Source organism: Nestor notabilis, unplaced genomic scaffold (genome assembly GCF_000696875.1).
Source record: "Nestor notabilis isolate BGI_N333 unplaced genomic scaffold, ASM69687v1 scaffold147, whole genome shotgun sequence".
Classification (NCBI taxonomy): domain Eukaryota; kingdom Metazoa; phylum Chordata; class Aves; order Psittaciformes; family Psittacidae; genus Nestor; species Nestor notabilis.
The window spans coordinates 44,695-66,369 of record NW_009936769.1 but is presented as its reverse complement, the minus strand read 5'-3'; the positions used below and the strand labels follow the sequence as shown (position 1 = coordinate 66,369).

The window sequence follows — 21,675 nt, the reverse complement described above, 5'->3', positions numbered from 1 at the left end:
ATATTTTTCTTCTTCTAACAGTATTTCAATGCAATTTGTGTCTCCAACTGGCTTTCCAAAGTGTCACTCTTACATTAGTTCAGAAAACAAAGAGCAGAGCGAGGCTATTAGAGTGGTGTTTTCCAGCCAAAGTCACATCAGTCTTGTAACCCATCCTTTGCTAGTTCAAGGAATTTGGAAATGTTGAAACCTTAGTGGTATTTCATGACTATGTCAGGTTGACTTACCTGTATTTATATAATTTCTCACTAATTCCAGTGGAACTAATCCTAGAGTCAGATTTTCACTCCTCAGAGACTTATGAGTTTAATTCATTGAGATACTTTGAAGGTTTCATCCATATTCTATATCTGCATTTTTTAGGTATTTCAGCAAAATTTCTAGAAGCAGTCAGACTCAAATTTATTCTGACATTTATTTTGATAACTCCATTGCATTACATATTTGGAATGAGTTTAGTTTAATAACTTTAACATAAGGTCATGCATAAGGAAATGCAAAGTTCTATTCTTTCTACTCAAACTACTGTAAAATGAAACTGGTTGTACATATATACATCAAATACAAATAAAATTGAAAGCATAAAAGTACATACTGTTTTCCATGAGGAATCGTGTTTTGAAGTCATGACCCCACCAGCCAATTAGCCTAAGATTTTGTAAAGAAAGTAAATTAATAGCAATCTTGGTATAATATCTTTTAGTTTTGATATGAGAGTTAAGAAATATAGAAGAAACATGCATTCCTAATAATATATTGTGTTTCTAAAAATGAAATAAATTCTGTAAATAGCTAGCACTAAAATCTTAATATTACTATTTGAGAATTTCATTTTAACTTCTAATGGTAAAATACACTACATTTTTCAATTAACTATTGATTTCTAACAATATCTATTTTGTCTGAATTCATTTCACAAAACAAAAAATAGAACAGAAATATTTCCACTGTTTTGTTCCAAAGCATTAAATTCAAATCCCCTCCTTAAGCTTAGTTTCGTCATTTTTAAAAGCTAAAAGGTGTTATAAAATCTAACTTATGGAGTTAGTGGTGGCCAGCAGACAAGCAACAGGACTTCAGAAGAAGGATTGTGCTGGCATTGCCTGTTTCTTCCTGTGAGATGGCAGTCTGAATTCTGAGTAAACTTGTCTTCTCCTGAACTGAACTACTATTCAAAAATACCAATTTTTTAAGATCACGCCCAGAAAAAAATAATTAAAGATTAATGACTTTGAAAATCTTTTATCCAAACTTGTACATTAAGGTGACACTACATTATTAACTCATACTTATGGAAAAATATGCTTAACGACATAGTTATAAACAGTTCTCCAAAGCAGCTGGATGTACTGGATCACCTAGTGCCCAAGGCACTGCAGATAAAGTCAGTATTACAAAAATCAAAGAATCTTTCCCCACCTCCCTTGGGTTCTCTACCTCTTAACACAGTACATGGCAATATCGGTGACTAATAAGATCAGTACCACTTGAAATTTCCCATGTGTAAATGCTATTACACTATTAGGAAATCACAACCACACACTCCTTCCTGACCTTCTAATGTCTTCAGGACTTGACATATTAGACACAATTTCTTCCAAGACTTTGCTCAGGTTTCTCTATGCCAGGTAGCAGAGTTGTTAGTAGTGAAGCCTGGCAAGTGTCCAAAATTTGTAATAGTAAACAAAAAAAGAATCTGTAAGTAAAACCCACAGTAGATCAGCCTTTCTGGAAGTAAACAAGGAAGAGGAAAGTCATTGCCCCTCTCTAAAGCAGGAGTACTTCTTTGCACTATGCTCGAAAGAGCTTAGCTCTGCAGAATTAGGACCACATTTGAGTTTAAAACTTGGTATATGAATACTGCATAGTATAAAACAAAGTACTTATTATTTCTGTATAACAGCATAGGTTTTATGTTTACTTCTATGAAAGGCTCTGAGCTGCATCCAAATATAATGTGTACAGAAAAAAACATGTTTTTTTCTTTACTGCTGCATGTTTTTATTAATCTAAGACCCATGAAAATTAATAGTGCAATATATATTCATGTAAAATGAGATACTATATTGCTAAAATGAATATACTCAAAGTATAACGCAGCTTCTGCCTAAGTGAATCAGTTACTGATGCTTTGAATCATAAAAGATATTCCAGATAGTTAATATGAACTGTACAATAGATCTACCGGAATATTGTATGTTACTACAACATACTGCTAATGTTAATGACACATACATTCCATGAATTCCAAAATTTTTAAGCAAAAATAAATTAAAAAAAAAAAAACCAAACATGGGAAATATAACATTTGGACTATTACTCTATACCAAGGAAAAAACCAAAAACTCTATTTGGAGCACATCCTAAAATCAAAGACAAAATAAACATCAACCACAATATTATCTAGATAGAGCCTAATGAAAAGCACTCTGATTGCATTTTTAATGCTAAAACCTTGCTAACGCTGAAGCTGGCTTAAAAACAGATCTCTGCTCCAGCATCACATTTGCAACTTGGAAACTGAAATTTCAGAACTTTTCCAAAGTGATAGAATGAAGGATTTAAAAAACAAAAAAACAAACCAAAACAAAACAATGTAACAGTTTTAGCTGTCTTGTCCTTTCCTACCATACCCTTGACAATTTACTTTTTCTTCCTCTTTCCTGCTGCCTTTTTGGCTGTTCTAGAACTTCAGAGGTGTCACTACAGGATATCAACTTTGAGGCAGCTCTGGTCCTACACTCTTGTTTATCTAATGGTCCATATAAATGTCACATTATTTGACATTTATGTTGACAGGCTTCAAAGTGTAGAAATTAATGAAAACCAGTAATCTGCTGTTTGCAATTTTCTGTGAGAGTTTTGAAATGAAGGTTGTCACTGCAATGCCAAATTCAACCTGTTGTGATGGGAAATAGATAAGGTATTAAACCCCAAACATAATGCTTTATAAATGCTCACTAAAAATAACAGGCAATAAAACTGTACATTAAGATACTGCAATAAAGTTTCTTATTAAAGAGTTATTACTGTGCATACGAAATGGGTATTTTGAAATGCAGTCACTATTTTGACTATTCCTGTTTCAAAAACAAAGGCACCAAGATCTAAACTGATTCTGAATTCCAAACCATAATCTCTGTAAAATACATAATATGGAATGTAATAATAGAGCTCTGAAAAGTCTTATATGATGTGCTTGTATTTAAAAAACCCTTCAGCTCGTTAGTAACTGGACTCTAAAATGACATCCTGTACACTGCCGTTAAAACACATTTTGTGAAGTGTGTTTAAAATCAGTGTCTGGGGGAAAAAGGAGTCTAATTTTGCAAATATTCCACTATAAACTTTTGAGAATAATCACAGAATCATAGAATGGTTAGGGTTGGAAGTAACCTTAAAGATCACCTGGTTCCGACCCCCCTGCCATGGGCAAGGACACCTTCCACCAGACCATGATGCACAAAGCCCCATCCACTCTGGGCTTGAACACTTCCAGGGATGGGGCATCCACAGCTTCTCTGGACAACCTGTTCTGTTGTCTCACCACCCTCACAGGGAAGAACTTCTTCCTAACATCTAATCTAAATCGACCCTCTTTCAGCTTAAAACCATTCCCCCTTTGTCCTATCACTACATGCCCTTGCTAAAAAGTCCCTCTCCAGATTTCCTGTAAGCCCCCTTTAGGTATTGGAAGCCTGTTATAAGGTCTCCTCAGAACCTTCTCTTCTGCAAGCTGAGCAAGCCCAACTCTTTCAGCCTGTCTTCATGGAAAAGGTGCTCTGGCTCTCTGGTCATCTTTGTGGCCCTTCTCCAGACTCAGTCCAGCAGGTCCACATCCCTCTTTTGTTGAGGGCCCCAGAACTGAATGGAGTACTCCAGCTGTGGTCTCACGAGAGCGGAGTAGAGAGGGAGAATCACCTCCTTCGACCTGCTGGTCACGCTTCTTTTGATGCAGCCCGGGCTACGGTTGGCTTTCTGGGCTCTAAGTGCACACTGCCGGCTCACGTTGGGCTTCTCATAAATCAACACCCAGAGTCTTTCTCCTCAGGGCTGCTCTTAGTCCAGTCTCTACCCAGCCTGTAGTTGTGCTTGGGATTGCCTTAATCCAGGTGTAGGCCTTTGCACTTGGTCTTGTTGAACTTCATGAGGTTCTCATAGGCCCACCTTTCAAGACTGCCAAGGTCCCTCTGAGTGGCACGCTTTCCCTCCAGCATGTTGACACCACCACACAGGTTGGTGTCATCAGCAAACTCGCTGAGGGTGCACTTGATCTCACCATCCATGTTGCTGGCAAAGATGCTGAGCAGTGACAGTCCCAGTACTGACCCCTGACGAACACAAATCATTATGGGTCTCCACTTGGACATCAAGCCATTGACTACAATTCTGAGTGCAACCCTCCAGCCAATTCCTTATCCACTGAGTGGTCCATCTGTCAAATCCATGTCTCTTCAATTTAGAGACAAGGATGCCATGTGGAACAGTGTCAGATGCCTTGCACGAGTCCAGATATATTATGTCAGTTGCTCTTCCCTTATCCTCAAATGCCATGGTCCCAGTGTAGAAGGCCACCAAATTTGTCAGGCATTATTTGTCCTTAGTGAAGCCACATTGGATGTCACCAGTCACCTCCTTATTGTCCATGTGCTTTAGCATTGTTTCTAGGAGGATCTTCTGCATGATCTTGCTGGTCACCAGGGTAAGACCGACTGGCCTGTAGTTCCCCAGGTCTCCCTTTTTTTCCTTTTTAATTATATTTCCCTTTTTCCTCCCCCCCCCTGCCACAACTTCTCAGATATGACACATAATGACTTCGCAGCTCCACCCACCAGTTCCCTCAGGACCCATAAATGCATCTTGTCAGGCCCCATGGAGTTGCGCACCTTAATGTTTTACCAGTCACTGCTTTTTATGTGTAATTGCACTCAAACTGTGCTCGTCTTGTTATAACACAACATTAATCAAAAGGGTTATCTAAGCAATGGACAGCTTGTGGTGTGTGGGCTGATGGCATCCTGCTGTCAGTCCCAGGTACCTGCAGCCTCCCAAGGCTGTTCAGCAAAGCTGTGCTCCTGACACACCTCTGTGGCTAACATCTCTCCAGCAGCAAAAGCTTACAAGAAGCCAATAGCAGTTAGACCAAAAAAAAGAGTACTAAGTCAGCTGTGGGTTTTTCTGTGAGGTGTGTGTGTTCTTACAAACGCACTTCTAGAAGATAATAACTTTGAAACTAGATAACGCATTGTTCAATTTTATGCCCCAAATAAAACATGTCCTCATGGTTTGATAACACTGAGACTTTCCCAGCGAACTCTGCAGCTTTCCAGTCTATGCACAAAACTAGTTTTTAAATGTGCCACATAAAATTCAAAGCTAAATGTTACTAGTTCAATTTCATGAAACAAGTAGGCATATAACAGAATGTTTATGAAAGGTTTTCAAATTCCTTATTTTACCCCAAATCAATGAACAAAGATTTGCTGGATTGGAAAATGAATCCAGAAAGGAACAGTATCCTCTCATTTCATTTAGTCATACTATCTTTAAGTGCATTTACACCAGGGAACAATGCCTTCAATCAGTATCTTTATTTAGCTCATTTTCTTCTTTCATATCTGTCTGCATTAGAAAGAAGATCTGGTTGTTCATAACTTAAGTCATCTTATTTGTAGTTGCATTAATGATGCAAGAATGCAGGATATAATGATCATGATGTATGTGCAGTGTAAACATCAAAGAGATCCAGTTAAAGAACACAGAAGAAAACACAAAAAAATTTCCTTTGACTTTTGCTTCAAATCTACAGATGATTATGTTACTCATTTATAATTTACAGCCTGAAGAAGCATGAATCTCACTTGTTTTCTTGGCAAGAGAAGGAAAAACAAAACAAAAACAAAACCCAACACACACACACATCCCACACACACCCCAAACAAAGCAAAGCAAAACAAAACAAAACCAACTGTCCTGGGTTCAGCTACAGCAGTCTTTTTTTTCTCTTTTCTTTCTCTGAGTAGCTGGTGCAGTGCTGTGTTTCTGACTTTCAGTCTGGGAACAATGCTGATAACACCAATGTTTTTAGTTGTTGCTAAGTAATGTTTACTCCAACCAAGGACTTTCTCAGTCTCATGCTCTGCCAGGGACGAGGGGAAGCTGGGAGGAAGCAGAGACAAGACACCTGACCCAAACTGGCCAAAGGGGTATTCCATACCACAGCACATCATGCCCAGTATCTAAACTGGGGGGAGTTACCCGGAAGGCCAGATCAGTGCTCGGGTCAGGCTGAGTATCAGTTGGCGGGTGGTGAGCAATTGTATCCTCTCCCCTTGTTATTCCTCTTATCATTATTATTGGTAGCAGTAGTGGTTTGTATTATACCTTAGTTACTGGACTGCTCTTATCTCAACTCGTGAGAGTTACATTCCTCCAATTCTCCTCCCCATCCCTTCGGAAGCGGGGGGAGTAAGAAGAGAGTGAGCAAGCAGCTGTGTAGTTCTGAGCTGCTGGCTATGCTTAAACCATGACACCAACAAAAAACCAAACAAACATACTCTTGAATTTCCCTTTTTTTAGGGAAATTATTGTGGCCCAGCTTTTACAGTGCAGGGCAATGGGCTGGAAGTATCCTGTCATTATATTGTAGGAAAACAATTTCATATCCATAAGAAAGCATGTTAAAAACCTACAACAGGAATGCTGTGTGGAATTACTAATACTTTATATTACACTTGCCAGCTTCACTAGGCACAAAACAGTTTGTCTTCTCTTCATTATCAGGTCTCAACCCTATCTAGAAATTTCATATTCATTACTTAGAGTATATCTATATCAGGCACATATACCAGCAAAGTAGGCTATGTTTATGAAACTATGGATCAAGCTAAATCATAAACAGGCAGGTTTTGGGCAGACTGTGTCCACAAAGCAGGTGATGTAGCTGCTGGGTGGCAGCTAAGCTCCTCATTCACACATCGCTTTATTTTTGCAAAAAAAATTCAGGTGTTGGCAAAGATTTGTTCCAGTTTTAATGCATGTTCTAGCTATGAATAAGAATCAGATTTGAGGAGTTAATGAGATGTCTCACTACTCCCAAAGTTTATTACACAGAACTGAGATATTATGCTATTACTGCAAAGGCAGCTTCACGCAGGAAAAAGAAGGAAAAGGACAACGACATTAAGTTCCATTTCTGCAATCCTGTATGCCTGTGACACAACTGGTTGGTTGAAGAGCACATCCATTTCCTGTGCTTATGTCTTCTGACACCCTTAAGACCTCTAACAGACAACCAAGAGGCACAGTACAGCGTGACACAAGTTCAGAGAACAGAACTGTGTTTCCAATGTCATTCTATTTGCAGGAAATGTGTTAAAGGAACACGCTATGAGGTCTTAGGAATTAGATCACAAAAGAATAGAGAAAGCCTGGAGGACTGGTGCCAGCCTGAAGATGACCTAACTCACAGTGATTTGACTGTGTTCGATCGTCATCCCTGCTGTGTAAGAGAAAGCGGTGGTACCACACCATTGGTGCCACATCCAAAGTCTAGCTGTCAGATTTCAAAAGACAGATTTAAAATAAAAAAAAAATAAATGGTACAGTCAGCACCCAAAGACCAAAAGTATTCCTTAACATGCCTTACATCCATTTATGAATCTCCAACACAATTGAAAGTTTAATTACAGATCTTGAGGTACAATCCTCCGGTGTCCTGGGCTTCACATAGTACAATACAGATATAAAAAGTAGCCAGGACTCAGGTCCTGAGCAGAAGCATGTCCTAATGCTGCTGCACTCAAAGGTCAATCCCAGTAACCAAACTCATATGAACAGTTGTTTCACCCTCGCAAAGCCACCTTACTCTCACTAGCATTTACAAATGGCTCTCCACAAACTCTGAGCACAGACTTGATCCCCAGCCTCAACAGCTGGGGCACAGTCTTTGCATTCTACTCTGCATTAATTTTATTGCAGTTTTCTGCAGTTAATTGCAATTTTTATATGTTTTAATTTCAGTTTTATTGCATTAATTTTATTGTAAGCACAAGCATCTTTGGATTCAATGCCAAAATTCAGAATAAAGAACAATACCACCCTCAAGAAATGAGAAAAAAAAAACAAAGCACCTTATTGCTTTAAATAGCATGTTTTTGGCTCACTGACTAGAGTTTGAGGAGTTTCAATTTTCTTTGTTATCACAGACTTGTCTGATCACAGATGAGTCATTTAGTCTTTCCATGCCTCAAGCCCTCATCTTTAGAGATGCTGCTCAGTACTGCCCCAACTCTTTCATGAGTGGTGACAATATATTTGTTAAAATGTTTTCACGTACTTAGGAATGAGGACCATGTCAGAATGGAGTAAAAGATTTACTTGGAGTATCTTATACTGGATTTTTTGAAACGCAGATAGGGAAAGGAATTTGGAGGTAATGGATGATGCCACTGGGTTTTTTTTCCCTTCCTCTCAGCTTTTCCCTGAATTATCATCTCAGGCTCAAAAGTAGTTTCCAGTGTAATGCTTCTGTTGCATTCAGAAATGAATATTTTTCTTGATCCATGTCATCTAACTGGCACTTAGGTCAAGGAAAAAATAATTAAAAAACAAACCCAAGCAATATTTCTATCACTTAATTCCACCTGGTGTTTTACAGCTAAAGCCCAAGTGGGTGGAAAATGTTATTTCACTGCAATCCCCTCCATTCTGGCAACCACAGCAAGGTCCAGCTCTGACCCAGGGCTCCCCTGATGACAGCTTGCTGGAAGAAAGAAAAAGATTTCAAACCATTTTTGGTGTGGTGATGAGGAGTCTACTTAATCAAAACAAAAAAATGATTGAAAAGTGACTCCCGGATTCATTACTGAAATGCAGAATTCAAAGATTTTAACCCTCCTGTGTAGGAGAAATTCTTCATATACTGTGAAGCTCTCAGTAATAGAGTATACTTAGGAGTACATATATATATTTATGGGCTAGGATTCACATGGGGGATTAAGGGAGTTAGTAGCTAGCCCCTGTTAGACTTTAGCAGTATTTGGAAACCTAATTTTCACTGTCTCCTTCAGAAAATCTTTTCAAGATTGCCAGAAGCTATATTTAAAGCCTTTTTTTTTTTCTATCCCTTATATCTATTTAGATATTCGTTATCCCAAATTGTAGGATTAGACTTCTTTCATTATGCTCTCCTGTATAATGTCTCTTCTTAATTTTAAGTAAGATCTGTTGTTAGAATTTGAAAAGCTTTTGAAGCCCAGGTAATTATTAGCTTCAGACTTCTGTAATTTTGGACTTGCAGATATTCTGATGCTTTTCTTACCCTTTTCAAGTCATTACAAATGTTTTTTAATTATTAAGCATATGTGACTTGTAAGCAATGTCATACACTATTAATGGATGAATCTTTTAGAATTCAACATAAAAAAATCAGAACGTGAAAGTAGTAACTTTTCATATTTAATATCAATGAGACTTTACTTTGCCAAAAGACCAAAGTCATATGATTGTATTAGAGGCTAATAACATGACATTGTCCTTCTGTGGACTAGCTTGCATTTTCATTACCATCTAAGGGGAGATGAGTTTTCTCCTCTATTTTGAGGCTTGCCTTGGTTAAAAAAATAGCTAAATTCACTTTCTGCCTAGAAGCAAGTTTAAACAGCAAAGACCAAAATCCTGAAAAACTGTTCCGTAATCTAAACAATAACACTTACGTAACTATGCAACTGTGACAGGTGAAATTAAGGAAACTCTAGATTTGAGTAATCATGCTTTTTCCAGAAGTAGCTGGGCAGCTCCTGGAGCTTCACTGTTCTCCAAGGTGGAAAATTTACAACTGTTGCCACAATTAGAGAGACTCTTGGGTTAAAAGCCTAGGCTGGTCAGCCAGTCCAGTGCAAGGTGATTTACAGCTGATTGGTACTTGAAGATAGAGGGTACACACACTCTTCTTGAATTGATTTTTTCCTTGTTAGTCTTTTAGACTCAACACGAGTGGGAATACACCAATTTCAACATGTCCCTCCATATTACCCCTCCAGGTCAAAACAAAAGGAGATTGAGTTCACTTTTATAGCAGGAAACAAGTTTCTGTGATCAGGGCATGAGAAAGAGAAATGGCTGCAATGCTGTGAATCCAATCAGGGCCCCTTCGTGTTGCAGAAAGCTCTCTGCCAAACCTCTAAGGCACTTGCAACAAGGGATGGTAATTTCATTCACCATGATCAGGCAAAACAAAGGTACGATCAAGCAGCAGACAAAACTGGAGCCTAAATTAGATCCCAGGAGAAGATGTCACAAAAAAACAATCCCTCTAAGGCTAATGAAGTTGAATTAAAAACTGTTAAATCAGCTTACAAACAACTATTATCATGAAGTGCTCATAGATCACTTTCACTAGCCAAATATCAGATATATGAAAAGGGGGAATACAGCCAACAGTATGTTAGCTCATTTAAGTAAGGGGAAATCAAATATTCTGCCTAACATCAGAAATTAAAAATCAAGCAGGGAGCCAATTTACTCATAGAGATATTAATAAAGTTCTCTGTGATTTTTATAAAGTACTGAATAGTTCCCAATTATATTACGGTGATAAAAAAAGCATATCACATTCTTTAAGAAATCAGTAATTTTTTCTAGGATGTTTCAAATAGATTAAATTAAACAAGAAATTATAGCAACAATTCCTCCTACAGCTACCGTTAAATGTGAATTCTGACATAAAGGAGACTTGGATAGTTTTGATTACTGTGATGCATTTACTGAACTATACAGTCTCCTCAATCCCTTGAGTGAATCTTTGAGGGGATGACATCTAGAGAGATTTCTAAATAATATATGTATATGACTGAACTATAATATAATTTTTTTAAGATATGGAAAGTTGCTTTTCCTTGTATCTTTCTTGGTTTTGAATACGGTAATCATGATATTAATACAAGAGTTTGTCATACTAGAATCCTTAGTAGTTCAAATGTAAGGATTATCCCCTCTGCTTTTTATCTGAAACAAGAAGCAACACACCCTAGATTTGGTTTGATTTGATTCACAGAATATAAGAAAAGTGGAAATCTGAAGTAGGAAAAGTGAAAAATTACCAAATACTAAAAGTGAGGCAACATATAGTAGGAAATCCCAAATGCAAAATTGCATTAGTTCCAGCACATTTTTGCACAGAGACAGGCAAGCTCTTAGTGGAAACAGCAGAAGATTTACTTGATGTTTTTTGTTGAAAATAAAAATTTCCCCCCCTTAAGAAAGAAAGGTTCTGTTAGGTAGATACAGAAAAGTACAGATTAAGATATAAGCATAAGAGGGAAGATAACATCTCTCTTTGTGACCTATTAAAAAGTCAGGCAAAGAATGTTTTCTTTCCATTTTGTTAGAGGTGTGTGACACCAGCTTGAGTGTTGAATCTCTGCAAGTTCATTCAGAAGAAGGAAACTAACTCACTGCCTTCTCTTATTGGGAGAAATCAAGACATAGCAAAGTGCTTTCAAAACTGCCTTTCTCAAGGTGGAGAACTAAGACACAAAGAGAAAGCAGTTAACACCACAGGTCCTTTGAAGCAGGGGGAAGAAAAAAATCACAGCAACCATACAGGCTCCAAGGAGAGCCCCAGGATCTCTTCCTTGCTAGTTAAGAGGGATGCAAGAGTTGCCCTCAGGCTACATTCACCTTTCCATCAGGCTAAGCCTGTTGTGTTTCTTTCATGTGTTCAAGCAATTGTGTCTTACACCATATGATGAGAAAAGCTAGAGGTGGCAGATGGAAAACTACATCCTCAAAGAACACAGCCACGTCCCTCTCAATTTCCAAGGCTGGGATTAGAAAAGGGACGCGGCAGAGCAGACTAAATGGTGTATGTGCCATCAGTGTGTTGCAGAAGAAGACATGCGACAGAAATTTGATTCTACTCAGATCTAATATGTAAACTTATTTAGTGAGTAATTACTGAAGAATTAATACTATTAAACACTTGCTGCAAGAATTTGACCAGCCTCCACCTTAAAATAAAAATTATTTAAAAAAAAATAAAAATGCTATGACAAGCATTATGCTTTGAATGACATTTCTTCACATTGTTGGTGGAGTTTTGGACAAAAAGAAGAACAATTTGTCCAGCAAAGATTTAAATATAAGATCACCAAATCTGCCCCAAAAATATCTGCAATCCATACTATAAATGAAAAGGAGCAATCAGTCCAGCACCGTGTTTTTTAAAAACACTACATTACATTTCAGAAATTTTACAGGAAGCATGTCACTGTTTTTCTACATACTTAATTTTGAGGTTTGACTTTGCAAAACTATGTGTGTCTAGGTAGCATGGGAATATAGATAGGGAATGAAAACAGCACACTACTTTCATACTCACTCCACCTATCCTATAGATGATGCAGAGTAGATATATGGCACATTTACTTGGATGTAGTCCCTTGGCTTTACAAGGAGACATATAGCTGCTCGCTCAAACACGTTAAAATCTTACCAGGGCAAAGATGACAAAACAGGGGAAGACTTTCAGAGATGAAAGAATTGAGAGATTATTTATAACAAGAAAAAAAACAAGATTGCTTGAAGATACAGTTTAATTACAAGGGAGGATTTAAAGGAAGATGGAGAAAATGCTTTACAGAACAAGGAGAGAGTCATGGAAGTCACATAAAAGGAGGTACAAAGCTGAAGAAATGAGAATGGGAATAGATTATGTGAGTGCACATTAACCTCTCTCTTTTTTCCTCCCAGAGAGTCACTCCAAAGTTAAAAAATGCTCTTGGATATTTGCCATTCAGTTGTGAATCCGAGAACACAGCCCTTCAGGCCCATCATGGGTCTAGATTGGCCTAATAAATCACTTGTCCCAAGACAATGCAATTAAGCTTAATTAACCAATGTCTTGATTCCTAAACAGTCTCTTCCCAAGGGAGGTTTTAACTTTTGATTTCTAAATTAGCTCGAGGAACTAAATTGGTCTCATATCCTTGGCAAAGAAACAGTTCATTTCTGCCTCAGTACGGGACACTTTATGTACTTGGGGGACACAAGTTGCATTCCACAAATAATTTATCCATACATTAGTCCACAATTTGAGTCCACTAGGCCCAGTGACAAACCCTTCTGGAAACAGCAGCATGTACACTTCCATCTGTGACCGCTGACTTTCTCTACACTGTTTCTCCAGATGTCTTCCTTGGCTGGGCCAAGGTGCTCTATTCTGCTAAAACTTTCAGTAGTGCTGAGATACTCAGAATTGATAGATCCAAGGGTCAGTGAGAATTGGACTGTCTTAGCCTGTTATTCCTAGAAATATTTTAAACAAGATCCAATACAACAGATATAAAACAACCTACCCAATCTTTTTATGACTGTCCTTTACTCCTGACTCACATTGCTCCAAAGCTACATTTTCAGCAGTTTCATAGAAGCTTCAGATATTTAGTTTGGGGATTATGTGGTTCTAATTCAGAAAGGGATAATGTGGTATCTCATCATAGATCAAGAAAACAACTAAAAAAAAAAACTCAGCTGGAGCTACCAGCCCTGGAAGGGGTTCGGCAACCTTTCACAAAACACTTCCTGGGCAGAGAGGGTCTGCACTGGAACAGGGTGGGGACCCAAAGAACCTGGGAAAAATGGGAAGGGGAAGATGTATGGAGCTGGAATAGCATATTTTTGTTTATCTCATGCCAGAGTAAAAGGTTCACGTACCAAAAATCTAGCCTAGTCTCTGTAAAGAAGTAGTGAGAAACCATTTGTTGTGTGGTATTTTCATTGGAATCAAGACACTAAAAAGGAAAGTTACCTAAGAGGAAGGATTGATATCTCACCTGTGTCTATGAAGAAAGTGTTGGAAGATACCTTGTATTTCTCAAAGGTAGTTTGAACTAGTTATAGTTACCTTTTTGTTTCTTGTTCTTTGATACTTTTTTTATCCTATAGTAAAAGCAGACATGCTTTTTGGACATCAGCTGCTTTCTGCACATCTGCACAACTTTTTATTTTTAAACTCTACCTGCTGCTAGTGTGTGCTAAAGTTAAGTCTTGATAAATCCTTTAATTTTAAACACTAGACTGTGTACAATATTCATTTAATCCTCCGCCAAGGCTTATCTATTATTCTGCTGGGTGCTTTACATACATTTATTTCCCTTTCATCTTTTTAAATTGTGTCTTACTTTTTCTTACAGGGATTTAACTAGGACTTTTTTTCTTCTCCTATCTCAGGACTTTGCATGCTTGTTCCCTCCTGTCCCTTCTGCCATGGTGACAGCACAGCTGAACTCACTGCACATCTACAACTGCAAATACTCTGTTGTGAACAATTGACTTCTCCTGTACCTACTACCCTAGGTGCTCACAGGCATTCACATTTCATTATAGCTGTCTTGATTGGTAGATTTTAGTTATCCTTCTCGTTATAAATGGAGAAATAGAGAAACAAGGAGAAAAAAAAATGGAGGAGGGGGGATGGGGACATGGGACACACCATACATACACAAAAAAAACCAAACAAACAAACAAACTCCACATAACTGCATTCTATGGAAGCTTGGTAGCACAGGCTCAGTCTGCACTAACTGAACAGTTTCAGTAGTGTTTCGTAACTCTGCTCCGTACAGGTCTTTTTTTATCTGAAACCTTCCCATAAAGAAATCACTCTAGCACAGTTAGCCAGGAATATATTGCATTGTGATATATAGAGCAGGTATTAAAAAAGCTATTTGAGTATTAAAACAGACTTCAAAGGAGGTGAGATCATGAGAGAATAGGGATATATTGGATGCATATATGTAATACTGATTCAGTTTTACTGCTCCAGGAAGAAAGATAGGAGACTAGCAAAGGACTACCCAACATACTTGGGTGCAGATGTTAATTAGGATGGTTACAACATGTAACTTTTAGACCCATGGCCCTTGCAGTGAATTAGAGAACTATCCCTAGTGTGCTTCTTTTGGCTAGGATAGAGTTAATCTTATTTGTAGTAGCTGTTGTGAGGTAACCGTTATGTGTAATGGAGCCCTGCTTTCTTGGAGATGGCTGATCACCTGCCTGCCCATGAGAAGTGGTGAATGAATCCCTTGCTTTGCTTTGCTTGTGCATGCATGGTTTTTGCTTGGCCTTATAAACTGACTTTATCTCAACCCATGAGTTTTTTCATTTTCACCCTCCCTATTCTTTCTCACATCCCACTGCAGGGGAGTGAGTGAGCAGCTGTGTGGGGCTTACCTACTGGCTGGAGTTAAACCATGACACATAGCTAAGCCAGGGAGTGCACGCTGGTCTTTGCACTGACGCAAAACAACTAGCCTCCATCTGCCAGCAATCAGATCTAAGAATCAAACCCTGCTCTTAGGCATAAATCCTTTCCCAAGTTAGTGAATTACCAACTATTTTAACTCTTGTGGGAAGCTTGCACATCCATTAAGAAGAGCAGGATTGGTGTTTCCTTTTGTCTCCTGGAACATGCCATAGTATTACTGGATAATACCAGGTTTGAGTTGTGTAAGTTTGCAGTTAGACTGCCACAACCTCTGCAGACTCAAAGCACAAAGCAGTTATGGGATGGCCCCCAGTACCTGCTGGTAAGGCTATTAAACTAATAACTCTTTCTCAAGTTGCGTTTTAAAAGAAAGCAGCAACAAATAAGTGTTTTGTTCTCCAGGGAGCAGGCTCAGGATGGAAGACGACCTGAAGGGGAATCCAGTTTTTGGAACTGGGCATATATACTATGCCAATGCCTATTTCCTTACACTGCTCTTACTACGAAGACCCTGGGCATGAACAAAAGCATATTCATAAAATTAAGGGAATTTAAAAGAAAATACATAAATGCCTTTGGTGATGGGCTTCGACATTTAAAACTAGAATTTAGGATTGAGTTTTTTAATTTTCAATGAGTACCTAAGTCCTTTTTGCCCCAGACTCAGTCAGTAACAGGTAAATATTCTGAGTCTGCCACTCTGATTGAGGTCAGAACATACATTTTTATATTAGCATACAATACATTATTTTGCTATAAAAATAGCCACTTAGTCAATAGCTTGCAGAAAATATGAAGGATGAGACAAATTAAAGAAATCTATATAGGCGGGTGAAGTGACTTGCACGATATTGGCTGTGAGTTAAAAACACTATTTCAGAGAGTTTAAATGACAAAATGGTTTCATCTGGATTGAAATTTAATTACCCACTTGTGTGGGCTGAGGTGCAAAGAAACGTGTTTGGTGCTTCTGTTTTAGAATGAGGTTGTCTGGCCACTGGGTGTCATCCTTGATTCAGATGACAGCCAAAGACTTTTTAGATGCAACATAAACCCTGTAACTTCAGAGCAGTTAAATTCCACTCTATTTGATTGTACAACATACAGCAAATTGCTCTGCATTTAAATCAGTTATAAAATTGAATACTTTGACATAGACAAATTATCCTTTGTATCACTGCCTTATTTGGAGACCTGAAATGGCTGGTTGATGCGTAAAAGAAAGAAAAGTAATGCATATTTACTACAAACAATTTGATGAATGATTACCAAATCTCAGGGGAAAAAAAATAAATACAAAAAGTCTATGCAAGAATTTTGAAATTATATCTTTAATTGGGCCCCAGGCTAAAAGAGCCTATTTCATATAGGCGACTATTTAAAACATTCAGCATCCAGATTCAGTGCACAATTTAATGGCTATGTATGAATAAGATGGTACAGGAATAATAAGTAATTTAATCTCTTACCTACAACACCAAGCTAGTACCCTCACAGAAGTTTCAAAATTTTATCAAGGAGGCAAAAAGACTCAGAGTCTTATTCATGCCTCCTACTGCTATTCTGTGATTTCTTAGCTGGCCCACATTTTTTCACTTGTCAGCATCCTCCCAGATCCCCACAACCAGGATCCAGAGGTGTGGCCATGGGAGCAATGCCCACATCTGGCAAAAAGGGAAGCAGGGAAAAAAAAAACCCAAACCAACAAAAAACAACCACCTTTCCAGAAGAAGTATCGAGATATTTGAAATATTTTGCCAGTGTTTTCATATGAGGATCAAATCAGCTTACAACAGGTCATATGTCATTGTAATGGGTTTTCTGTTATGGGTGACTAAGAAGAACTTATCAGTATTATTCTGTTATCTCCTGAGAGTCTAGACAGTCTGAAACCAGCACATAGTGTAGTGAAATTGCTCATTATAATATTATTTCTCTCTGAAACCTGATTTAGTTTGCTTTCTTCAAGCTAAAATAAAAGGGCCAGCAATTTCTCCAAGCATTATATCCAGAAAGAAATGTTTATATTTGTCAGTGCATTAGAAGCATTAATTCTGCTGTTCTTCATATACATACATACAGTACAGTCATATAGCATTTTAAATAACAGGGTTGGGGTTTTTTAGTGCAACTAACCTCAGCTGACAGCACAGCTTTTCATGGATTACGCAGTCTTTGAGAACACATATCTCCACGTAATGCTTCCTAGCTTTACCAGTGGATACAATTTTAATGAAAACATGCAAGTATTAAAGAGCTATTAGACACAGACTTGAAATTGTCTTTGATTTTGTTCACCAGGCAAAGACTTCAATAATTTTTAAAAATCAATTTTTAAAGGAAGATGTTAAACATTCTCCTTACATTAAACAGTCTCATAGGCATGATTTAGATTACTTGGGTTTAATACTATAAGCATTCTCTTTTATGATTATATTTAGATTAGAACTGATAGCAGACTTCAAGAAGGAAATGCATTTAAGATGTGAGCATGTACATTAACAACTTCAGAATTTACTGAAATTAATATAAAACAACCCATCTGAGGTAACAAAGTCAGATAAACAAATTATCCAAGCTTGTACTACCCTTTTCATTGATGCAAAAAGTCAGTAAAACATATTATTCCAATGAGGTTTTTGTGAAACAGGAAATTTCTTCTGCATCTATACATATCTGCATACACACCTGGATACATACGTCTATAGTCTACAATTAAGAGTCTTTACACCTTCTCACTTTTAAATCTGAACTCAAAGGGAAGGTATTTTTCCATTTAAACTTCACAGAATCTTTTATTTGGGTATAGAAAAATACTTACACTGGTTTAATACTCTGGGAATGCTTCTCATGAATGTAGGCACCAGCAATGCCACCTGCTCCAGAATTTAAATACTGCAAAGAATAAATCAACATGTACCCTTCATGCTCATTATCTGTAAAGTATAGCTTTAGTTCCCTCGCCCTGCTTCATAAAACACACCAATTTTAACATTTCTAGTGGTTTTTAACTGGACGTCTTAGCATTTGTCTCAAAGTGCTGATGTATATTTTTTCAGATTAGTCCTAAAAATATCTTTCTTGGCTTACATACAATATTTGAAGTCTAACAGCAAAAGGTTAGAAAATTGAAGTATGGCTGAAACAGTCCCATGTCAAAACACACATAGCAAAGTCATCAAACAATTCATCTGACTATATCTGTTGGTTCTTAATCTCAAGAGAAGTTAAAGGAACTAAAGATACCTTGTTCTACCATCTGAAATTATTTAAGTTTAGACAAGAGTATTCTCTTATTTAAGGACCACTTAAGAAAAGCTTATACCCACAAGACCTTCTCTGCATGGGAAATAAGAGAAATGCCCCTGATACTGTGACTGGAGACCAGAGTGTGCTTCAGAGCAGATGTTTAACCACCACTAGCATCCATCTCACATCCACAAGACCTTGCAGGTCATTGATACTATTATCTTTTGGAACATCTCATAACAAAGCCACCACCAAAGTCAGTTTCCACCTCCCCATTGGGACTGGTTCAAACATCTATCCAAGTCTTGATCAACAGCTCTGGTGCAGTTTTTATTCATTTGACCTGTTTGCTGACCCATCCTAAGTGACATTATGGAAAATAGGCTCAAATAGTGAATCTGTTTTACCTTGTAGGAGCACCAGCATGCAAAATCTACTCCCCAGTCATGCAAATGAAGCTCTACATTCCCAACAGCATGAGCCAGGTCAAATCCAACAAAGCAACCCTGCGAAAAAGAGATTAATAATATGCTACTTATCAAGATAATCATCACTATAAAAATATTTTGAAAAAACATCTTTAGAGCTTTACTTGCTCTCTGTAAAGGCATGCTAACAAGTCCCATCTGTTTTGAGTTATTACTAGAAACAAGTTTTCTATACCATAGATACATGAACTGTTTTGCGGGTTTGTCTTCATGGATGATTGGATGTGGTTTAGATTCCTAAGTCTTTTCTCATGCAGTAAACTGGAATCACTTGAAATAAGTATTCAGAACAATTTCAGATTGTTGTATGGCATGACAAGCTCTAGGCAGAGACAAAATAGTAATGTGTATAATGATGCCAGTATTCATGAACAATTACATTCTACTATGTACTTATACTTAAAGTCTTCCTGATATTTGAACTGTGAGGATCTTGCTTTTTGAGATGCAAAACATTGATCTTAAACATTTCTGTATTTGCCCCTAAAAGGTTACAAAACATTCTGTCATTTCTCTGAAAACTGTTGTATTTGTCACAACCACCATTTGCACAGGGCACTGGGGGGTGTGAAATACATATATAAGGACCACAGATGTATAGCTCAAAAAGTAGCAGTTTTGCACATAAAATAACCACTGGATGGCAGTATTTTTAAACTAAAAAGTTCTTTCAAGCTTTGCTGTTTATTTAAGCACAGAAAAATAAAATTGCCTTTTGTGCCAAGACTACAAACTAAATGCTATTTTGCATTTTGCTTTTAAAACACAAACTGCTTGCTTGCAAGCAGCATGGCACGGCTAAGAGTGAGAGCACAGGCTGCAGAAAAATTCATGTCCAATAATAAACCAAAGGATTTTAAGAATCTCTTGCTGTTTCTCGCACAAAGGGAGCCTTAGCTAAATTATCTAATCAGTTCTTTTGTATATTTAATCTTCTGTATAAACTAGATAAAAATTTGAATGAGGCAGCATTTTAAGAAGATGTGACACACTGATTCTAATGGTGGCATTGTTGAAGTTACCAGCTTGAGAAGTCACCCCAAAACAATGGGAAGAAAACTCACTGCCATAGCAGTTGCATGATCTAAACTTTGGAATCAAAGTTCCAATAAATAGCCTAGCCTTCACATCCTTGGTGGCTTGTCTTCATAGGGACACACACTCAAGTGAGATAAGACAAATCAACTGAAATGGTGAAGCTAATGCAGAGAAGTTGAAGCACTGAATGCCCATGGGAATGCTCCTAGAGATAAAATGGCCTTGGGTCAGCTACAGCAAAGCAAATCTGCTAGAGAACAAGAAGACTTTCATAGGTTTTTAAGTTATTAACTGCAAAATTTCATTTGACTGGATTTAAACATCCACAGCTATCACTTTTATCTGTAAACTCAACATACACAAACTTTCTTGGGCACTGACACTAGCTGGAGTAGACCAGCTTCAACCCACACCATGGGCTTATAGGCCTCAAGCAGGAGAGCCAACAACATACCACCATCTTCCTGAAACGCTTTAACTGCTCCCCAACACCTTGAAATTGGTTGGCAAATCTTACTGGTCACTATTTAACTTACTAATGAAGCATAGCCTGAAGATCTGGGTTCATTGCTGGCAGGTTTCCTACATCATCTCAGAAACACCCACTTGTACCATTTCATTCAAGTCATCATCTGTAAGTTGGGTAGTGCTGGCTTGCTTTCCCAGGGAGGTGTCTGGCACTCGAGTCACACAAACAGCAAATGTTTAGCCACACAGATTGTATGGAAAAAGTAAAACAAACTGAAACAAGCTCTCCCTGCACAAGCCATGCAGAACAAGGACTGCGTGGGAGTGTTGCTTCCCCAGACTAGGGGGAAAACAGAGTTTTCCATCTGCTCTGGGCAAAAAGGAGGACATGTGTTCTCCCCTGCCTCTTCCATTTTATTCTAACATCTAAAAGTAATTTCTGCAAAGTGTCTGGGTAGCTGCTGATAACCAGCAGGTAACAACTCAGCATGGACAATGACATTTGGAGAGAGGGAGAGAAATGACAGCTTCAGACCAGCAAAGCTGGGACATTTAGAAAGAAAGACAGGAAAAGAAATTAAGATGAAGGATCTTAAAGCTCTTCCTACTGGGACTCAAGAGATTAAAATACTTTACATATGGTACAGAGTCAGTGGAAAGTACAATATAACTTATGAAGTGAAAATTGTATTTGAAAGGTAGAGTCTCCTAAAAGTCAGCCAGTTCTTCACTTGTAGAAGAATAAAATGACTCAACCCCCTCCATCCTCTAGAGCAAGCTCAGAAGCATGAAACAAGGCAAACTTACACCCTCTTCAGCCTGCTGATGAATCTCTTGCACAGTACATAGTAATTTTGATTTATCTGAGAGACCTAAGATGGAAAAATCGCCTGAGGTAATTTTTCAAGCTTAATTTAGTTCATTTAATATTTAATGACTTAATGAAGCTGTCTATGTGCAGAGCTTTCACTCTGGGAGGAATCTTAATGTACGCAGAGAACTTAGGAAATTGGCTTAAAAAATGTAAAAGGAAATCAGTAACTTAATTCATAAATGATTGACCTCAAGCATCCTAGGACATTTTCCAGACCTCTGAGCTTGCAGCTCAAATCTCTGGACAAGCCCTGATAGGACACAACATTGCAGGATTGTATTTCAAAT

The 21,675-nt window shown here is 37.9% G+C and overlaps 1 protein-coding gene across 1 annotated transcript in view; it reads right to left on the bottom strand.

Moving 5' to 3' along the window:
- Window positions 1-21,675, bottom strand: part of KYNU (kynureninase) — a 54,380-nt gene that overhangs the window by 6,250 nt on the left and 26,455 nt on the right. The window contains exons 8-10 of the mRNA XM_010018516.1: window positions 18,928-19,026; window positions 18,093-18,166; window positions 596-648 (exon numbers count right to left, since the gene is read on the bottom strand). Coding sequence (XP_010016818.1) covers window positions 596-648; window positions 18,093-18,166; window positions 18,928-19,026 — 226 coding nt within the window. The remainder of the gene's footprint in view (window positions 1-595; window positions 649-18,092; window positions 18,167-18,927; window positions 19,027-21,675) is intronic.